The sequence below is a fragment of the Delphinus delphis genome, chromosome 2, assembly GCF_949987515.2.
Source record: "Delphinus delphis chromosome 2, mDelDel1.2, whole genome shotgun sequence".
NCBI classification, from domain to species: Eukaryota; Metazoa; Chordata; class Mammalia; order Artiodactyla; family Delphinidae; genus Delphinus; species Delphinus delphis.
The window spans coordinates 73,715,277-73,732,966 of NC_082684.1; the positions used below are offsets into that span (position 1 = coordinate 73,715,277).

General features: G+C 53.7%; 3 protein-coding genes and 1 long non-coding RNA gene across 9 annotated transcripts in view; 2 read left to right on the plus strand and 2 right to left on the minus strand.

Moving 5' to 3' along the window:
- The window catches only part of LOC132420374 (uncharacterized), a 43,452-nt gene extending 43,350 nt beyond the window's left edge, over window positions 1-102 (minus strand). The window contains exon 1 of the long non-coding RNA XR_009518364.1: window positions 24-102. This is a non-coding gene — a long non-coding RNA (uncharacterized lncRNA). The remainder of the gene's footprint in view (window positions 1-23) is intronic.
- A 228-nt stretch (window positions 103-330) lies between these two features.
- Window positions 331-4,017, plus strand: SDR39U1 (short chain dehydrogenase/reductase family 39U member 1). Of its 3 annotated transcripts, none has more exons than XM_060004755.1 (6): window positions 331-391; window positions 727-833; window positions 936-1,018; window positions 1,391-1,512; window positions 2,268-2,411; window positions 2,686-4,017. In XM_060004755.1, the coding sequence occupies exons 1-6, from the start codon at window positions 331-333 to the stop codon at window positions 3,123-3,125; spliced, it is 957 nt and encodes a 318-aa protein (XP_059860738.1). In that variant the 3' UTR covers window positions 3,126-4,017. The 3 variants fall into 3 exon arrangements, with proteins under 3 accessions (XP_059860738.1, XP_059860736.1, XP_059860737.1); XM_060004753.1 differs by having other exon boundaries at window positions 363-419; window positions 2,686-4,016; XM_060004754.1 differs by lacking the exons at window positions 331-391; window positions 727-833; window positions 936-1,018 and adding an exon at window positions 1,025-1,086 and having other exon boundaries at window positions 2,686-4,016.
- A 1,622-nt stretch (window positions 4,018-5,639) lies between these two features.
- KHNYN (KH and NYN domain containing) lies at window positions 5,640-13,339 on the minus strand. 4 transcript variants are annotated; one of them, XM_060004751.1, is made up of 8 exons: window positions 13,284-13,339; window positions 12,267-12,487; window positions 10,329-11,449; window positions 10,040-10,170; window positions 9,859-9,955; window positions 7,127-7,234; window positions 6,817-6,918; window positions 5,640-6,277 (listed from the first exon to the last, which is right to left on the minus strand). In XM_060004751.1, exons 2-8 carry the CDS (start codon window positions 12,465-12,467, stop codon window positions 6,025-6,027), a joined length of 2,013 nt encoding a protein of 670 aa, XP_059860734.1. In that variant the 5' UTR covers window positions 12,468-12,487; window positions 13,284-13,339; the 3' UTR covers window positions 5,640-6,024. The 4 variants fall into 4 exon arrangements, with proteins under 4 accessions (XP_059860734.1, XP_059860732.1, XP_059860735.1 ...); XM_060004749.1 differs by lacking the exon at window positions 13,284-13,339 and adding an exon at window positions 12,906-13,083; XM_060004752.1 differs by lacking the exon at window positions 13,284-13,339 and adding an exon at window positions 12,577-12,596.
- A 583-nt stretch (window positions 13,340-13,922) lies between these two features.
- CBLN3 (cerebellin 3 precursor) lies at window positions 13,923-17,078 on the plus strand. The gene is made up of 3 exons (XM_060004757.1): window positions 13,923-14,645; window positions 14,939-15,058; window positions 15,398-17,078. Exons 1-3 carry the CDS (start codon window positions 14,346-14,348, stop codon window positions 15,593-15,595), a joined length of 618 nt encoding a protein of 205 aa, XP_059860740.1. The 5' UTR covers window positions 13,923-14,345; the 3' UTR covers window positions 15,596-17,078.
- Window positions 17,079-17,690: the final 612 nt, after the last annotated feature.

Sequence of the window (17,690 nt, forward strand, 5' to 3'; positions counted from 1 at the left end):
GGGTAGAGAGAAATCCATTGTACCTCTGGACGGATTCTCTTGTACTACGTATCCACCAAACTGAAGTGACAGCCATAATTCGGAGGACTGAGCAGCTTCGGGCTTTAGGTCAAAGGCTTTTTCTACACTAAAACCTCCCCTCTTCCGCCTCCTCCCCTTCTTTCCCCGCCCCCTCAGTCTATTTCCCCACCCCCCGGCCTCCTTGCTAAGATCCCCGCCTCTCCTTGCAGTGAAATATACAGGCTTCACTACGAATTCTTCCGGGTCGCCAGGCAGGACCACGCCCAGTCCTACCCGCCCCCCAAGTGGAGGGAGCTTCCCGAAAGACGCATGCGCAGAAAGGCTGCAGTCATCCTAGAGGTGGACTCTAAATCTTGCGCAGGCGCGTTAGGTCCTTGTCGCTATGAGGGTTCTTGTGGGTGAGGGAGGGCAGGAAGGGGGAGTGGGAGGAGGCCGGTTTATACGAAGAAAACATAGCCAGAAATTGAGGGCTAGGAGGCCGTTTCTGAGAGAGGGCACCGTCTCGTGCACAGGCAACCTGGCCTTGGCCTCAGAGCCCTAGAAGCCGAATCTCCCTAAACTCTGTGACCTGTGTCACCTCTGCATCGCGGGGAGGGGGCGAGGAGGGGAGAAGTCTGGCGTCAGATGGGAGGGCACCGGAAGAGGGGGCCACGTGGGGACGGAAGGCGCCCCCGGGAGGATAAACACCTCTCATTTTCTGATCAGGTGGCGGAACGGGCTTCATTGGGACAGCCCTAACCCAGCTGCTGAAGGCCAGGGGCCACGAAGTGACGCTGGTCTCCCGAAAGCCAGGGGCCGGTCGGATCACGTGGGTATGTCCAAATTCTGGAAGCATGGGGCGTGGGGCTGGGGCCTAGTTTGGTGGCGCAGGGCGAGGGCGAGGGCTCGCGGGCACTGTGTGCTTTCTCCAACAGGATGAGCTCGCTACGTCGGGGCTGCCCCGCTGCGATGCCGCCGTCAATCTGGCGGGAGAGAACATCCTCAACCCTCTCCGCAGGTCAGCCGGGCCCTGAAGCTGACATCCTTCAGAGCAGAGGGAGGAGAGGGCCGACTCTGAGGATTACTGTGAGCTGTGAAGAATGGGACTGCCAGATTGAGAACTCAGCCCGTATACCGGACTGCTCGTTCCCCCACCCCCACTCCTCCACAGCCACTTGCCCTTCTTCCCGCTCAGCTGGTGGACCTTGCTCCCCACTCAGGATGCCCAAAGTAGATGTGCCTTTTCCTTCTACAGAAGAGATGGACCATTCCTCTAAGCTGCAATGCAGGGTTTTATTAGAAATGGATATGGATGGGCCCCAGGGAAAGAGAGGAAAGGAAGGGTATGTACATGTATTTAGTGGCATTTTATTTCCCGTTTCTCCTGCAGGTGGAATGAAGCCTTCCAAAAAGAGGTTCTCAGCAGCCGCCTGGAGACCACCCAAATGCTGGCTAGAGCCATTGCCAAAGCCCCACAATCCCCCCAAGTCTGGGTCTTAGTCACAGGTGTAGGTATGTCCCACACCACCAACCCTTAGACTAGCCAGGGAAAGGAGGGAGCACAGTGAGGAGCAGCTCAGGCCCCAGAGTGCTGGTCTTTTCCAAGCACGGATCTACCTAGGCCCTCATTCCATGCATATTTCTCCTGACTTTTGTGTACTTTCACTGAGAAATGGGGACCTCAGAGAAAGTGAAGGGAGTGGCACTGCTCCCAGTGCCAGGGAAAGTCCCACCTACTTCCAGGTCCCTTATTTCTTATAGTACAGTTCTTTAGGAACAGAATTCTTGATTCTTGTATTTTACCTTTGGGACCAAATAACAAATACACACACACACACACTAGCCACTATTCTAAGTGATTTGCACATATTACATTTAATCCTTACAAGAAACCTATGGAGTAGGTACTATTATTCCCATTTTAAAGATGCAAAAATTCTGCACAGAGACGTTATGTAACTTGCCTTTAGTCAGAGTTAATAAATGGTGGAGCTGAGATTAAAACTCAGGCAGTCTGGCACCCAAGTCTTTATTCTTAGCTTCTCACTCTAGCACCTCAGCTTAGCCCCATAACGAAAGATAAGAATGACTCCAGGGCCGGAACAGGTCAGCTCATGGAGAAGATCAAGGGGAAAATATCCATGGCTCTGAGTTCCCGTGGGGAGATCCCAAGGGCCAAGGAGGGTGAGGCCAAGGGGAGCCTTGACTGCAAAGGGCCAGACAGGACCAAGGACATGCAGAGCAAACAAGTGCTGTTCCACCGGCAGCTTACTACCAGCCCAGCCTGACTGCCGAGTACGATGAGGACAGCCCAGGAGGGGATTTTGACTTTTTCTCCAACCTTGTAACCAAATGGGAAGCTGCGGCGAGGCTTCCTGGAGATTCTACACGCCAAGTGGTGGTGCGCTCTGGTGAGAACCAGGGCCCTGGGTATCAGACAGGGTTGGAATGCCTTCTCTGGGCTGGGAGGGTGGGGGGATAAGGGGAGCTGGGCTTACAGACGATGCCTCCACTTCTAGCTAACCTACAGGTGGGAGGGCGGGACATCCCAAAGAGAGCCACACCCCTTGCCTGCCACAGAGCAGTCAGCATGGGGAAAAGGTGAGGAAGGGGAAGCAGGGAGGAACAGTGAGACTGCCTGGAGGCTAAGGGGCCTTCCTGTACCGTCCTTCTTGCCCGCTCTAGGGGTTGTGCTGGGCCGTGGAGGCGGTGCCATTGGTCACATGCTGCTGCCCTTCCGCCTGGGCCTGGGGGGCCCCATCGGCTCAGGCCACCAGTTCTTCCCCTGGATTCACATCAGAGACTTGGCAGGAATCCTAGCCCACGCCCTTGAAGCAAGCCACGTGCAAGGGGTCCTGAACGGAGTGGCTCCAGCCTCCTCCACTACCAACGCTGAGTTTGCCCGGGCCTTGGGCGCAGCCCTGGGCCGCCCAGCCCTCATCCCTCTCCCCAGCACGGTGGTACAAGCTGTCTTTGGGCGAGAACGTGCCGTCATGCTGCTGGAGGGCCAGAAGGTAGTCCCAAGACGGACACTGGCTGCTGGCTACCAGTATTCCTTCCCAGAGCTGGGGGCCGCCTTGAAGGAAGTCATAGCCCAGGTGGGGGAGGCTCAAGGAAGGGCCTGAGGCCTGTCCCTCAGCGGGGGCTTTCCTAATGAGAAACTATGAACTCAGGTTCTCCTCTGCTTGAAACCTGAACCATCTGGTTCTTAGGGAGTCCTCTTTCTTTCTCATTGTCCTGTTGCCTCACCTTATTTAACTGAGAGACTGTCTGCTGTTTCAAGGCTGCAGTCTCATTGAGTTGGGACCTTAACCTCTTCAACTGCTCCTAAATAAATTCCCAAGTTTGGTTTCCCTGCATGTCCTGTTCCTGGCCCATTTCTCCTTTTTGCTGTGTAGAGAATGTTCCGCAGTTTAGGCAATAAAGGTAAATTATCTCACTAGCTTCAGCTCATCTCTTTGGCCTAGGTTCTGAAATTTATTTCAAGGAGTGCCATCCTAGGAGACCCTTTACTTTACATGGGGTTTTGAAAGTTATAATGTGCAACATCTCCCTTCTTGGTCCCTCCTCCATTGCCAAAAGAGTTGGCAACAAATTTGAGGCACGAGGTTATGACAAAGGTAGAGGCAAGAAGAATGGTGATCCATTTCCAGTGGGCTCTGTGGTCACCCTGCATACTTGTTTCACGCAGTGCCATTAGGATGCCAGCACAGGAAGGGACAAGGTCCAAGTCCAGGACAGCCTTCAGCCTGTCACTGAACAGCGAATTGATAAAGCAATCACACACTGGCCCCAGTTCATCAGGCTGCAGCGGGACAAAGCTGTGCAAAGCTTAGGACTGTCAAAAGATAAGGACTTGCCTCTCATCTGACTGGGGCCACTTAAGTCAACCAGGATCCCTAGCACAAAAGAGCAGAAGAGACCTCGAGCCCACTGCATACCCACCAGCATTGAAAGTGAAAGGTACAAGGAACCTATCAAAAGTTACAAACTCAATCCTTTCCGGGAAAAAGCGTCCCAAGTATTCATCAAGGAGCCTCCCCCTTTTTCTCGACCCTGGTTTCTGCCACAGTTTGACCAGAGCAGTTCCCCTAGCCCCCAATTCAGGCCATATTAACCAATCTCCTTTCTTCTGAGGAGACTACGGGTTGTCCTTGAATCATTGTTACCACCCCGACTAGCCTCTCCAACTCGCCTGCCCCCCAGCCCAGCTCAGTGCAGTGTAGTGGTGGACCTCACCAATGGGGAAGGGCAAAGACACCGGGACCCTAAGACCCTCTCCATCATCATTCAGCTCCACATGCTAGTTGCTGATACAAGGATCTGGGGTGATTTCAACTCCCTGTGCCACTCAGGGAACAGAAGTCAGCCTAAAAAGAGGGCCATGTCCAGGGACTTGCTGCAGGGCCCAGACAGCACAGAATCCAGGAACACCTGTCTCACTTCTTTATCTGGTTTTGGACTCTTTAGGAAGTTGACTGGCTCTGTACTGTTCCTGATGGAATGACTGGCCTCAAAGGTAGAAGTAACAGAAAAGCATATTTGGGGATGCACTAAAGGAAGGACTGCCTAGTACTGTCCATGGATGGATGTGCTGCCTCGGAGGTAGTAAATTCCCTGGTACAGGAGGATTTCAAGCAGATACAGGACAATGACCTGTAGGAATCAAGGAGGAAAGAGAATGTCCTGAGGTGACAGCAGCTGGTCTGGTGGCCAGTCAAGTACCTTCTGACTCTGATTCTTCAATTTTCGTTTTCCAGATTGGTTCCTCTAGATACAAACTCTATAAACCCTCCCATCCGCATACACGCACACACGGAGCAGAAGTGGGTCTCGCTTTATGCAACATATATGTTCTGTAAAGAAGATGCTAGGGTCAGGTCACATGAACGTTTTGCTCGCAGAACATGGCTTCACTGGTTTGGTGACTGCTCAACGCTCGAGCAAGTGCATCAACTGGGGACTGCGGACTTTCTGACACATTCGTTCAACTGTAAACAAACACCTGAATGCAACAGGAGAGCTGCCATTGATAGGAAGGAACCCTGAGAGTTTTCTGGTAATGCAAACAGTCACCCCTAATTAACCGTTTTGTAAATGTGGATTTGGCGGGGGAGGGGGGTTGCCCAAAAGGGACGCAGCCATTATAGGGCTCATTATACTGAGGATGCAGTGTTAAAACATCTAGGGCACAGGTCCTGGGGACAGAGGACCCTCAGCTCTCTAAAAGTGAGGTTTTGGTTAGGAAGCCTGTGCAACCACAGACAGACACACCTGAGGCTTGGTCCAAGTACCTTTCCTCCAAGGAGCTTTCCTCCACGTTCTCATCTCTCCTCCCAACAGGCTTTTTTACCCCTGACTTGTAGGCGGAAGTAAAGACCAAGATCAATCAAGGTCACAGGCAGGCATAGCTGAGACCAGAAGCCAAGTCTCCCTCTGCCTTCTCCACCAGCTCCCCGCTGCCCCACTGTGACCCAGACCCCATAACACTAGCCTTTCCAGGGCCCAGCATTCCCTTTGATGCGCCCAGGAGCCCAGCCAGGCCTGGGACTCGTCCTGTCCTCTGGCCATCAGAGCAGCAGCCAGGAGGAGGAAAGGCTTAGCTTCCTGGCCACCTGTTCTACATTCCCCTCCCACCCACCCTAGCCTCCATCCCCAGCTCAGCGTGGAGGAGGGGCCGACAGTCCCCATCTCCGTGACCCACCCTTCCCAGCAGCCCCCATTCCCTACAGAAACCCTGCATAAAGCAAGGTTAAGAAGTTAAGGCTGAGCAGAACCTCCTGAGAGCTGGTTGAGGTCCTGACTCAAGGTGAGATCAGGTCACCTTACAGACCTGTCCCCAAAGTGCCCCAGGCAAGAGCATTCCCCACACACGAATGCACTTCCTTGGTGCTTCCCTGACACAAAGCACCAACTCAGGGTGAGACTGGGTCAGGGTCTGAGCAGCAGAGGGACCCTCACAGAATGAGCTGAGCTGGATGAAGCTGGAGCTGACGGGGTGGCAGTCACTCAGACAGGTGAGGCTCAAAAGTTGAGACTGAGCAGGGCCTCAGAGAGCTGGTTGATGTCCCGGCAGTACGGCTCCCGCTGCAGGATGAAGTCCACCTTGTGATCCTGGCCCCAAAACACCTCCAGCAGTTGGCGCCGGAGCCGCTCTGTCTCCCGCGTCTTCCGAATGCCACCACTGCCTTTCTCCTCTTCTTTTCTCCCCTGCTGCTGATTACTGTGTTCTGTGAAGCCCTTGGCAGAATGCTGCGCCTTAGAAGACCCCTGTGCCCTGCGAAGAAGCAGAGGGAACAGGAAGAACTGATGAGCATCCTCGAGGGAGGTGAGAGCCCAGTGGGCCTCCCTGCTCTCCACTCCCAGTCAACTGCCCTGCCTAGTCTGGGCTCTGGGGAGTGACCCTGAAGTTCCAGAAACTGACCACTGAGGGGCAGTATCAACCCACTTCTGAAGGGAAGATGGCCTGTTCCTTTGGAACCTGGAAGGTGAAGCTGCCACTATCTAGTTCTAGTCTAATAAATTAATCACTTTATGTCCAACAGAGGGCATGCTCAATGCAGCTGGCTATAAGTAAAAGCAAGTACCTTCCAAATAACTCCGTCCAACACACTGATCAGGGAAAACAGGAAACAGGAGCTTCCCTCCCAGCCAGGAGGGTCTGAGTCAGGATTCCTTGGGCCAAGCGCAAGGCAACTTGAACTACTACAGAATAAAGCTGGCCCAGATTGAGGTCATTCTTCCCCCAATTCTCCAGGCCTGCAAGGCTCCTGCAGAGCAAAAGCTAGGGCTGCCTAGGAGAGTCTGAGGCATTACCTGACCGGCTTCTTCAGGAATTCATCCAGTGTAGGGCCATTTCGCCCCAGTGGGTCATCAGGCACCATGAAGAGGTTTCCCACGAAGGTGAAGGGCAGCAGGCTGGATGGGCACAGAGAATGTGTGGTCACAGAGGGGCTTTTGCCCACCTCCCGGACAGTTAAGACCAACACCATCAGAAGCTGCCAGCTACCATCCTTCGCAAAGCAACGTCAGCCCCTTCCCAGAGTCCTCACCCGGTGGCAGAGCAGAGCTGGTTTTAGAGAAAGGTCTGAGTCCGTGCCCTGTGCTCAGGGGAGGGCTCCCTCACCGCTCTCTAATGATTGCCATCCACTTCTCAGACTCCTCTGCCAGGTCCCGGAACTGGTCATTGGAGACAATGATCCCATCGGTCTCTTCAGCCAGCTTCACCATGAACCTGTCACGAAAACCACGGCCGCCATATTGGGACTCTCCAAGGTCCCAACCCCAAAGAGCGTTATTGACTCCCGTGACCCACTTCCGGTGATGGAGTTCTGGCCCCCTCACCTTGATCCAGCCCCCAGGTGACTGACTGCATACAGGTGCCACGGGTTAGAAAGGAAACTCATGAAAGATGAATCCATGGTGGTTCCCCAATAGCATCCCCTCAAGTCACCACAATCCTCCACTCAACAATTCGTGCCTCAATAGCATGAAACAGAAAGATCTGGCTCTGGCTCTGTCTTCTTCCACCGTGCCCCCATGAATCAGTCACAGATCCATCATGCTTCTCCTCTGAAAGGCTTTCCACTCTGCTTCCTTCTTTTCCAGTCCCACTATTACCATCTGAGCTACCTGGACATTGCAAGCATGGTACTACTGCATAGCCTCCTGATGAGGGGGTCCCCTGCCCCCAGCCACTTACCACCCTCCAGTCTCTCCTGACCTCCCCCAAGAGAATATGCTCTTCCTACACAAAAGTCTTCCAAACTTGCCCTTTATCTACCGAGTATTTCCCCATGCCCAGGCCTGGCAGCCAAGGCCATCTAGAACCCAGCTCCAAGCCACTCTTATGGCCTTATCTCACCCCATACTCCCTGCTGTACTCAGCTCCTGCCAAAATCAATGATCAGATTACACCCTGTTCTTCAAACATGCCCCGTGCTGTCCGACTTCCATCTTTCTCAAACTATTCCCTCCATCTGGAAGGTACTTCCCCAACCTCACTGATGAACGGAACCACCAGGGGAACTTTAAAAAAATAAATGCCTGGGCCCCACTTTAGTAATTCTGATTCCACAGGACTGGGGTAGGACTCAGGAGGTGAGTCCTTTTTAACAGGTTTAAAACCTAGAGCTCCAACGCATCCCATGTCCTTGTCAATCAATCAACAGAAGCTCTCAAAGCTTTCTCTTCCCACAAAACCCCAGCCAGAAGGGGGATCCTTTTCCTCTCCATTCTGTACTGTTGGTTTACATTTTCTTTGGGCTCTTTGAAGTCGAGAATCAGGTCTTCCCTGATTCCCTGCATTCCTGCTTCCTTCGGCAGGCCACGCACCTAGTACTAAGCAGGCAGTCAGTATTTGAAAAACATTGTGGTATAGAGGGGACTAGTAATCAGGATTCGGTGTGACAGGTGTCTGGTTCTGAGTTTCTGTCTGGGAAATAAATTAAGAAGATGACATAAAAATGTATATGGTATCATATAAGGTACAAAAGGTATTTTCAAGTTAAGCATATTTTACTATTATCACATTACATCATACGTTGTTCCGCAGTATTCAGTAGGCCTGTGCTACGTGCCACTGTGTTTTTCACTGTAACTAGGCAAAATTCCAAATTCATATTGTGCTGTCTGCCTATCAGGACGTACACCACTGTACAGACATGTGCCTTCAAAATGTATTACAACTGACTCAACCTTCAGTTTTAACTGTGTCAGTGCTGGCGTGTAAAGAAGATTCCATAGCGCAGATAACCTGTGAAATCTAGACATAAAACAGAATAGCATCGGGAGAACGTGAACTTTTTGTAGAATACCATTTTCCTGTTAGGGAGTAAGAGCTAAGTGTTTGAAAAAACAAAATATATAATCACTTCAGTTTGGAAACTTGTTTTTAATTTAAAACCGAAAATCCTAGAGAATAAAGAACTTGTCACTAGTTTTTTTAAATCGGTTAGTTAGCTTTTAAAATCCGCCCATCTCCCACACTGTGTGCACACTGGGGAGGGAATGTGCCCCGTGTTTTTCAGTTAAACCAGCTAGCAGCTTTAAGTTCTCATTTTCCCTTTGCTACTTCATAGCCTTTGCCAAGAAAATTAACTACTCTGACCCTCCGTCTCCACTTCTGTACAAGAGGTAGGCCCTCTGCCACACTTGATTGGATCCATGAAAAACTAAGGAACATCACTGCCCTCCTGCCCAGCACCTTGAGTGAGACAAACACATACCTTAGCTTCTTTTGACATTCACAAGGAGGATGAATAAATGGAAGAGGACCTTGAGACAAAGAGATTAATCCACTAAGAGACTCCACAGTCAATGACTGTGCAACCTGGGACTCAAATCCAGACCTGCAAATTCTAAGACCAGTGATCTTTCACTGTCTTTTATTATACCATGTTTTGTACAGTCTTCCTATGCATGGAATGTGTTTTTTCATTTATCGTTATTTTGAACATTGATTCTGGTTTTTCCAGAAGGTTGGGGAATTTCTCTATGTGTTTGGACATCTAGGTTGTAAGAGGCATTTGTCAGCTATTCACGTCATTGGCTTTCCCATCTTTCCATTAAACCAGTATTTTCTAGACAGTAAGGCACTGTATAAATATGAGGCATCCTTTAGTTTGATGAGTGAAAAGTGAAGGATGAGTGGACAAACAGAGCTGTCCACCATCCATCTCATCCTGCCTGCGGGGCAGGTTTACCTCCCCAGTCATAGGGGCACGCGGAGGAGAACTGACCCTTGTCCCACGACTCAGGCTTACAGACAGTGTGAAGGGTCAGGAGCTTCTGTCTCTCCCTCAGTCTCCCACTTGGCTCCCTGAATGTCCAGCCTGTGACCAAGAAAGAAGCAAGTACCTGTCGTCATAGGAAGAGATCCTCTTGCCATCCAAGACCCGGGAGGGAGTGAGGGAGAGCAGGCTGAGGGAATGCAGCTTGCGCAGGAAGTGACTCTCTAGAGAAAGAGGAGCAGAATGGGGTTATCCTCAAGGTGGAAGCAGGGCCCATCCCCGGACACAAAAGACCAGTCCCAACTCACCTCTGACCTTGGAGTCCCTACTGAAACGCCACTGAGGCACAAACACAGTTATGTCGCGGTGGCCACGGTCCCAGAAGTACTGCACAGCAATGGCAATGCCCCGGCTGGAGAAGTAGTGCTGGAGGCCATGCCTGCAGTGGAAAGGGGTCAGCATTCTGGGACCCCCAGGGGGGCCTGGCAGCCTGGCTGTACTGCCCCCCACTTCGCACATATCCCCAAGGTGAATGCAACTGCCCATCTCGTCATCTCATCCCCCTCCCCAGGACGCTCAGCCCCACCAGGTACTCACACCATGGCCACGTTGCTGCCATCGATGACAATATGGCGAAGGTCTGGCTTGCCTGGCACATTGGCAAGGCACAGGGTGAAAGGGTCCTGGAGGGCCTCCTGGAAACGCTGTGTGCCAGTCACCAAATTACCCCCCTGGGTGCCTCGTTTCCACGGAGACCCCCGACCTCGAGCCACGACCTGCTGCTTGTCTGCCCTGTCTCCTCTGTCCCCTCGATCTCCGCAGTGCCAAGGGGGTTCAGGCGCCGGTGGGGGGCTGGGCACTCTTGGAGGTGAGGCTTCCCCATTATGGAGCCGCTGCAGGAGGGAGGCTCCCCGGGGCTGGGCTGCCTTCTGACAGGGGCCCTGGGTGCCAGGAGGGGCGCCCTGGACCCAGAACCTTCCTCTTTCCTGAGGCACCCCCTCCTTCCCCAGGGCCTTCCCTTTCAGAGGCACTGCCTGCCCTGCCTCTCCTCCTCCTGACTGTGGCCTGAAGGCCACTTGTCTCTCCGAGGCCTCTTCCCCGGGCCACTCCTTCCACCCCAAATCCATCTCCCTGGGACCACCGTGCTTTGTCCCCTCCTTCTCCATAGCACATCTCTCTCCCCGTGACTCCTGCCACCCTGCAGGTCCTGTGTCCAGAGACTCCCTGCTGTCACTCAGGGGACTCCTGACTCCCTGGTGCTGAGCACCCAGCAGACCTGGGCTCCCCCACTCCCAGGACGGGAATGCTTGGGGCCCCTGCCCCCTGGATGCCTCTTGCACCAGGCTCAGCAGTTCTTCCTGGACAGCAAGGGGCAGCTGCAGCAGGGCCTCTGTGTGGGCATCCCCCCGGGACTGCAGCAGAGAAGAGAATTCTCTCAGCACTCCAGCACACTGGGAGGCTCCAGGGGATGGCCCCAGCCGAAAGTCCCAGCTCAGCCGCTCCACCAGCTCCTCCACTCGGCTCTGGACCATGACAAAGGCCTCGGTCAGGCCGCTGACCATCAGCGAGCCGGGCGCCCCCGGCACCAGGTGGGCTGATGTGCTCCAAGTCAGGCAATCAAGGAAGAAGCCCTGGGCTCCCAGAAAGATGCAGTGCAGTTTGGGTGGGTAATGAATTTCATTCTGTAGCTCTGGGCTGCAGAGACCCTTCAGGTACTCCTGGGGGAAAAGGTGGGGAGGGGAGGTAGGAAAAAAAAAAAGAGACTGCTGGAATCCTAAGTGGCCCAATAGCTCCTTCGGGGCCGCTGCTCTCCTCTGAGCTCCAGGATGCCTGAGGAGAGCTATGGAGCCCTACAGATCCTGAAAAACGTGGTGGTTACGAGGGGAGCGAGAAACTCACTTCTTTGCCTTTTCAGTTGACAGCCCGTGGCTGAATTTCCATTTAGAACTTGCCTCAACTTAAGAAACTGTTATAATTAATTGGTTAAAAGGCTGTCTCTTCTAAACATTTATGTGTGTGTATGCGTGTTGTATATTTCCATCATAACAATCATCATTGACAACTTTTACCGAACTCACGCTTTACATGCTTTATCTAAGTCACAATAAGTTCAGTGAGGTGGGTACTGTTATTATTCACATTTTATAGATAAGGAAACAAACTAGGACCACAAGGATGGTATTTGGTCGTGCCTTACTGTAAGTCCTGACTAACTCCAAAGGAATCAGTGTGGCCTCCCACCCCACAGTGAATTCCTTGGTGGAGCCTGCCTGCCCAACCAAATTATCTCTTCTCCCCCAAAGAGTAAAAACTGATTTGAACTGAGTCACTAATCTCCAAGCCCTGGCAGAATCTGGGTCATCGCAGCAGAAATGAAACCAAAACTCTTGACAAATAGAGAGTTTGGAAGTTCCTCAAAGCTCAGGGCCAGTGAGACAAGCAAAGAGTGGAGATCCTCCCCAGCCCCTCCTCTCTTCTGCCTCCTCGGGGGAGGGAGTCATTGTTTTCCCAGAAGGGTCAGGGAGAGGTGTTCACCTTGGCTCTGCTGGCGTTCTCCTTGGGGCCCTCCAGCTGCAGCCAGATGTGAGGGTTCTCAGGACAGTCCTTCGGGAGGACGCTCATCCCCACCCTGAAGATGCGCTCCACATAGGGTTGCTGTTCCCGCACCTTGTCCTCAGCCTCCGCAGACACCGCAAAACGGTCAGGGGACGGGGAGCCAGCCCCCCAGGTAGGCATGGCTCCTTGGCCGCCCAGCCCTGGAAGGAGGGAAAGCAGTTCAGAGCCTCAATGTCCCCTCAACCCAAATTTGGTCTCCTGGCCTACACCAGCTATCAACAGGTCGCACCTAGTTACCAAACTGGTAAACCCAAGAGGTAACCAGCACTTCAGTACAGCCTGGGGATAGGGAGGGAATGTCAGATTATCTGGACACAAGGGCCTTCTCTCCGGAGACAAGTCATGGATAAACAAGGAAGGCTGTCTCTCTGGGATGGGTGTGTGGCCTTTGGAAAATGACCACAGCCCTGAGCAGGAAGCGGGGGCGGGGCGGCGGGGGGGGGGTGGTCCAGCTGGGTCTGGAGGCCAGAAGGAGGGGACAGGTGACGAAAGAGTCCCTCTCCTCCGGGTCTCTGCAATCTCCGAGTCCAAGACGGCCTCTTAAAGATGAATCCTCACCAGGGCTTGAACTGGGCTGTCCTCTGGGTCCCTTGTCAGCCATTTCCAAGGTTCTAGCCACTCCCACCCCTCCCCCTTCCTCCGCAGTCTGCTACACCCCCCGGTCGGGCCACGAGCCCCACGCGGGGCCCAGGGGTCGGACCGGGCCCCGCCCATAGCCGCTGGCGGCTGCCGCCCTCCGACTGCGCTCTGCACTGCGGCCTCTGGCTCCCGCGGCCCGGGCGCGGGGGAGAGCGCGCCTACCCGCCTCGCCGCCCGCTGCGGCCTCAGTCCCGCCGGCGCCGCTCGGTGCCCGCCGGCCCCAGCTTCGCCCGCGCCCCCGGCCCAGGGAAGAAAGGCGGGGGGCCCGAATCTGGGCGGGCCTTCCCGATTCCTCACCCAACGGGGACCTCTCTTCCCCACATCACGAACAGTTTTTTGAGTCACTTCCTGGCCGGGGGCGGAGTCAGCTGGGCCCCTCCCGGGGCTGGGCCTGCACCGAGCCCCGGCGCGCGCCCGCCCCCGCCAGCTGCAGGCTGCTCTCCGCCGGCGGCCGGAGCCTCGGCCCGGGCCCAGGCCCCAGCCGGGTCCCCGCCCCCGGCCCCGCCCACAGCCTACTCGTCCCCCCACCCCGGCCCCGCCCTCTCGCCCGCTCTTGCTCCAAGCCTGCGGGTCACGTCTCCGCGCTCTTCTGAGTTTTCAATCGCTCCACGGAGTTGTTACTCAGGAATGAGGAACCACTTCATGGAGAGATGGAGGTGAAGAGCGCCTTAAACGGACTAATGCAGTCCCTTCGGATGAAGATATAGAAGACCAAGGAAAGAAAGAGACGGGCCCAGGGTCACAGGACAGTGACACTGTTGGGCCAAGCACTTTCCACCAAAACAATTGCAGGGAAAACACAAGGACACTCCCTTTTTTCCAACGGTGGAAAAGATGCTGCTAAGAGGGCTGCTGACTTGCGACGGATTTTGAAGAGGGGAGGAGTGAGGGGAGGAGCTGTAGGAGCTGTCTCACACATACGCACACACTCACACACATACACATACAAGAATTCACAGTCTCACACAGACACCCATGTTCTCTGTCGTCCCAGTTCCAGCCTTCAGTGCTCTCGGGAGGGGCTGCCCTGGGGTTTTGGCTGTAGCCCTCCTGTATGGCTGCCTCATTTCTCCTCTCCCTCCCAGAGCCCAGCTGCTGTCATTTTGTGCCCTGCCGAGGAGGCAGGAACTGCAGTGACAGCAGGAGTAGGAGGCAGGAACTGCAGTGACAGCAGGAGTGAGAGGCAGGACAGAGTCGTGGGGCACAGAGAGGGATGGAGAGGGAGATGCCAAGACCAGGTGACCATGAGTCCCAGAGAGGGCTGAGAAGCAGCGTGAGGGGTGGTGAGAGCCTGGAGGAGAGGTGGACAAAACCAAGGAGCAAACAGAGAAGGCTTGTGGGTCACAGAGCCACTCAACCATGCTGGGAGCAAAGCGACACTGGCCACCAGGTCCCTCACTCAGCCCTTGGCTGACCTTGGCCCTGACACTTATGGCCCTGAGGACAGGGTGGGCCCAGGAGGGGACAGAGCCAGTCCTCCTGGAAGGTGAGTGCCTGGTGGTCTGTGAGCCCAGCCGAGCTGCGGCAGGGGGGCCAGGGGGAGCAGCCCTGGGAGAGGCACCCCCTGGAAGAGTGGCATTTGCTGCAGTCCGAAGCCACCACCACGAGCCAGCAGGAGAGATCGGCAATGGCACCAGTGGAGCCATATACTTCGACCAGGTAATCCCTCTACCCTGCAAAGACCTGGAATCACTGTCCAAACCCACTCTGCTGCTAAGGAAACAGCCCTGCTGTGGCCAGTTGCCCCCAAGCCTTCTTCCCGTCTCCCTTCCCTTCATTCCCACCACACCCTCCTTGCCCTTTCTCACCATTGCTTTTGAATCCGTGCATCCCTCCTGTTTGGTCTACTTGCCACCCCTTCCTTTCCTTACTCACTGCCCCTTCCCCCTAATCCTGGTTTCCCCTAGCCCCAGGCATCCCCAAGCCCCACTCAGTAGGGTCGCTTCTCACAGGTCCTGGTGAACGAGGGCGGTGGCTTTGACCGGGCCTCAGGCTCCTTCGTGGCCCCCGTCCGGGGCGTCTACAGCTTCCGGTTCCATGTGGTGAAGGTGTACAACCGCCAGACTGTCCAGGTGACCTGAACCCTAGGCCCTGTCCCATCCCCAGCTCAGGAGGGGAAGGGAAGGGGGAAATAAGTGGAGCCCAGGGGATCCGCAGGCAGACCTCCATTGGCCTGCATCCTGGGGGGTCAGGAGCAAGGCGGGAAAGGGCCCGCCTAGCAGAGACTGTGAAGGAGGCACAGAGTGCAACACCGGCCACCTCTCAGCCCTCCCAGGAGGGTGCTCTGAGCCTCAGGTTCCCAGGTTCCAGAGTGTCCCTCTGGGGCTGCAGAGAAGGAAGGAAGCCCTCAGGAAAGTGGGGGTCCCGGGACAAGGACTAGGGAGAGGTGCTAACTGGGCTTCCCTCCCCAGGTAAGCCTGATGCTGAACACATGGCCTGTCATCTCGGCCTTTGCCAACGACCCAGACGTGACCCGGGAGGCAGCCACCAGCTCTGTGCTACTGCCCCTGGACCCTGGGGACCGGGTATCTCTGCGCCTGCGTCGAGGGAACCTGCTGGGTGGCTGGAAATATTCAAGCTTCTCTGGCTTCCTCATTTTCCCACTCTGAGGACTCAAGCCTTTCAAGGAAGGAAATCTAGCCCCTGACCCCTGCCCTCTGCCCTCTCCTGCCCCAGAAGTAGCATCTTCAGGGCAGGAGAGAGACTCCCTCTGGCTGCCTTTATTATTCCACGTCCTTGCATGGGACCCTGTACCAAACATCCAAGGTGAAGAGTAGAGCTCTGGTGTCTCGGGACCTGCCCCTCTTAACCTGCCCCTCACAGTTGCCTCTCACTGCATCTCTTTCTGCCTGCAGCCCTAGGATCAGGGCAGGGTTTGGCAGGTAGGGAGGCCTGTGCTACTTTGCAGACTCTGCTCCTCCTGTCCCCCCAACTCCAACCCAGCTTCCTGCTCAGTGCTATTGGGGAACAGGTGGTACAGGTGAGCCTGACAGGCCCCTACAGGGGACCAGATGGACCAGCCTCAGCATACCCAGCAGGCTCCTTCCTGTGAGGAGTGCCAGCATCACAGATCTCGGCCAGCACAGTCAGAAGCTGAGCCAGCACTGTGTGGACTAGAGCAGGAGGGAGACTCAGCCAGTAGCAGAACTGTGGGGAGGGCCACAGAGCAGCCCAGAGCCTGTGGCTGGTGCGGCAGGAAGGGGGCATGCACCCAGCCTGAACACGGTATACATTTTTCACGTACATTGGGGCAGCCAGCCGACGGTGAACCCAGCATCTATTTGTGGAAGATCCCAGATGGACTCTGGCCCTCATCTCCCCACCCAAGACATGGGTGTGTATGTTTGCTTTGGCCGAGAGTGGGTATACAAAGGTTCCTTTGGCAGCTGGAGGTGGAGGTAGGTCACATGTGGGCAATTGTAGATCTCCAGGCATGGAACACATCAATGACCGTGGCCCCCTCCTAGAACTGCTCCACCTTTGTAGTCTCAAGTTCAATCACTTCATGCTCTGACCACCACCTCCTTCCTCCCAGCTCTCTCAGGGACCTTCACTGTACCTGTCCCACACTATCCCACAACCTCTCTTCTTTCTCCTGATTTGTGCTGTCTTATCCTCCTCCTTAAAATTCCTTGGATTCCATAATTCATCCTTTCAACCACTCTCCTGCCAGTATTATAAACTGTGTCTCACCTCTCTGTCCCATTGGCCCAGCATGGATGAATCTATCAATAAAGTAATTAGAGAATGATGCTCAGTGAGACCCTATAGGATCACTAAAGAGAGAACACGACATTACAACTGGGTTCAGGGGTTACAGGATACAAGCAGGTATGCTGTAGGGAAAATAAATGTAAAACTGTATGTCAGAGTCAAATAAAAAAGGATTTGGTAGTGCCTGAGTTAAATAGGAAATACCAATTGTGAATTTGTGGTTTTCAAAAGAAATAACTTTTTCAAATTTTGTCACTAAAGCGGCATAGAAACAACATCAGGAAAAAATCTGATATGCATTCTTAGCACCTGAAGCTTTGCCTCAGATATTATTCTCCTTTAAAAGGACTCAAGGTCCCTTGGAGAATAGCTCCATGTCATAAATAACTCTAGGCCTGGAACCTATTGGTGAAGACAAAAAGCAAAGGTGCTTTCTTAAATGTAGGGTAGAGCTGAGAAGGCAAAGGAACCAATCTTAATAGGCTTCCACAAATTGACATTCTGTGACAATTTGATAATCAAAAGGAAAATAATATTGTTAATTGGAACAAGGTGAATTTTTAAAATCCACAACTCTGTTGTGATTTTCAAAAAGGAAGAAGTAACTATACAATGTACAAAAATGTAGTTAGTCTACTGAGCGAAGAAGTATGACTATAATAGGATATTTTTAGTTAATTTTGATAAGTAGAAGAGTATAAGTAGAGCAGATATTATATCTATGCATAAGGTGCATTTATTTTTCTTTATCTGCATAAGTAGGGAGGGGTGGATCCAGAGAGCTCTCAGTAATTCCAGAAAACGTTGGAACTGTACCAAAAATGAAAGAGACTGATTGGCACCATCTGGTCATATATTACAACTAGGAAGAAAGAAGCTCCCACAGTGTGTTACATGAACATGAATTAGGCAAACGTCCAAAAGATAACTGCTCACTGCTCAAACATGATCCTTCATTTCTTGGGAAAGGGGGCCTCTCTACTACCCTAC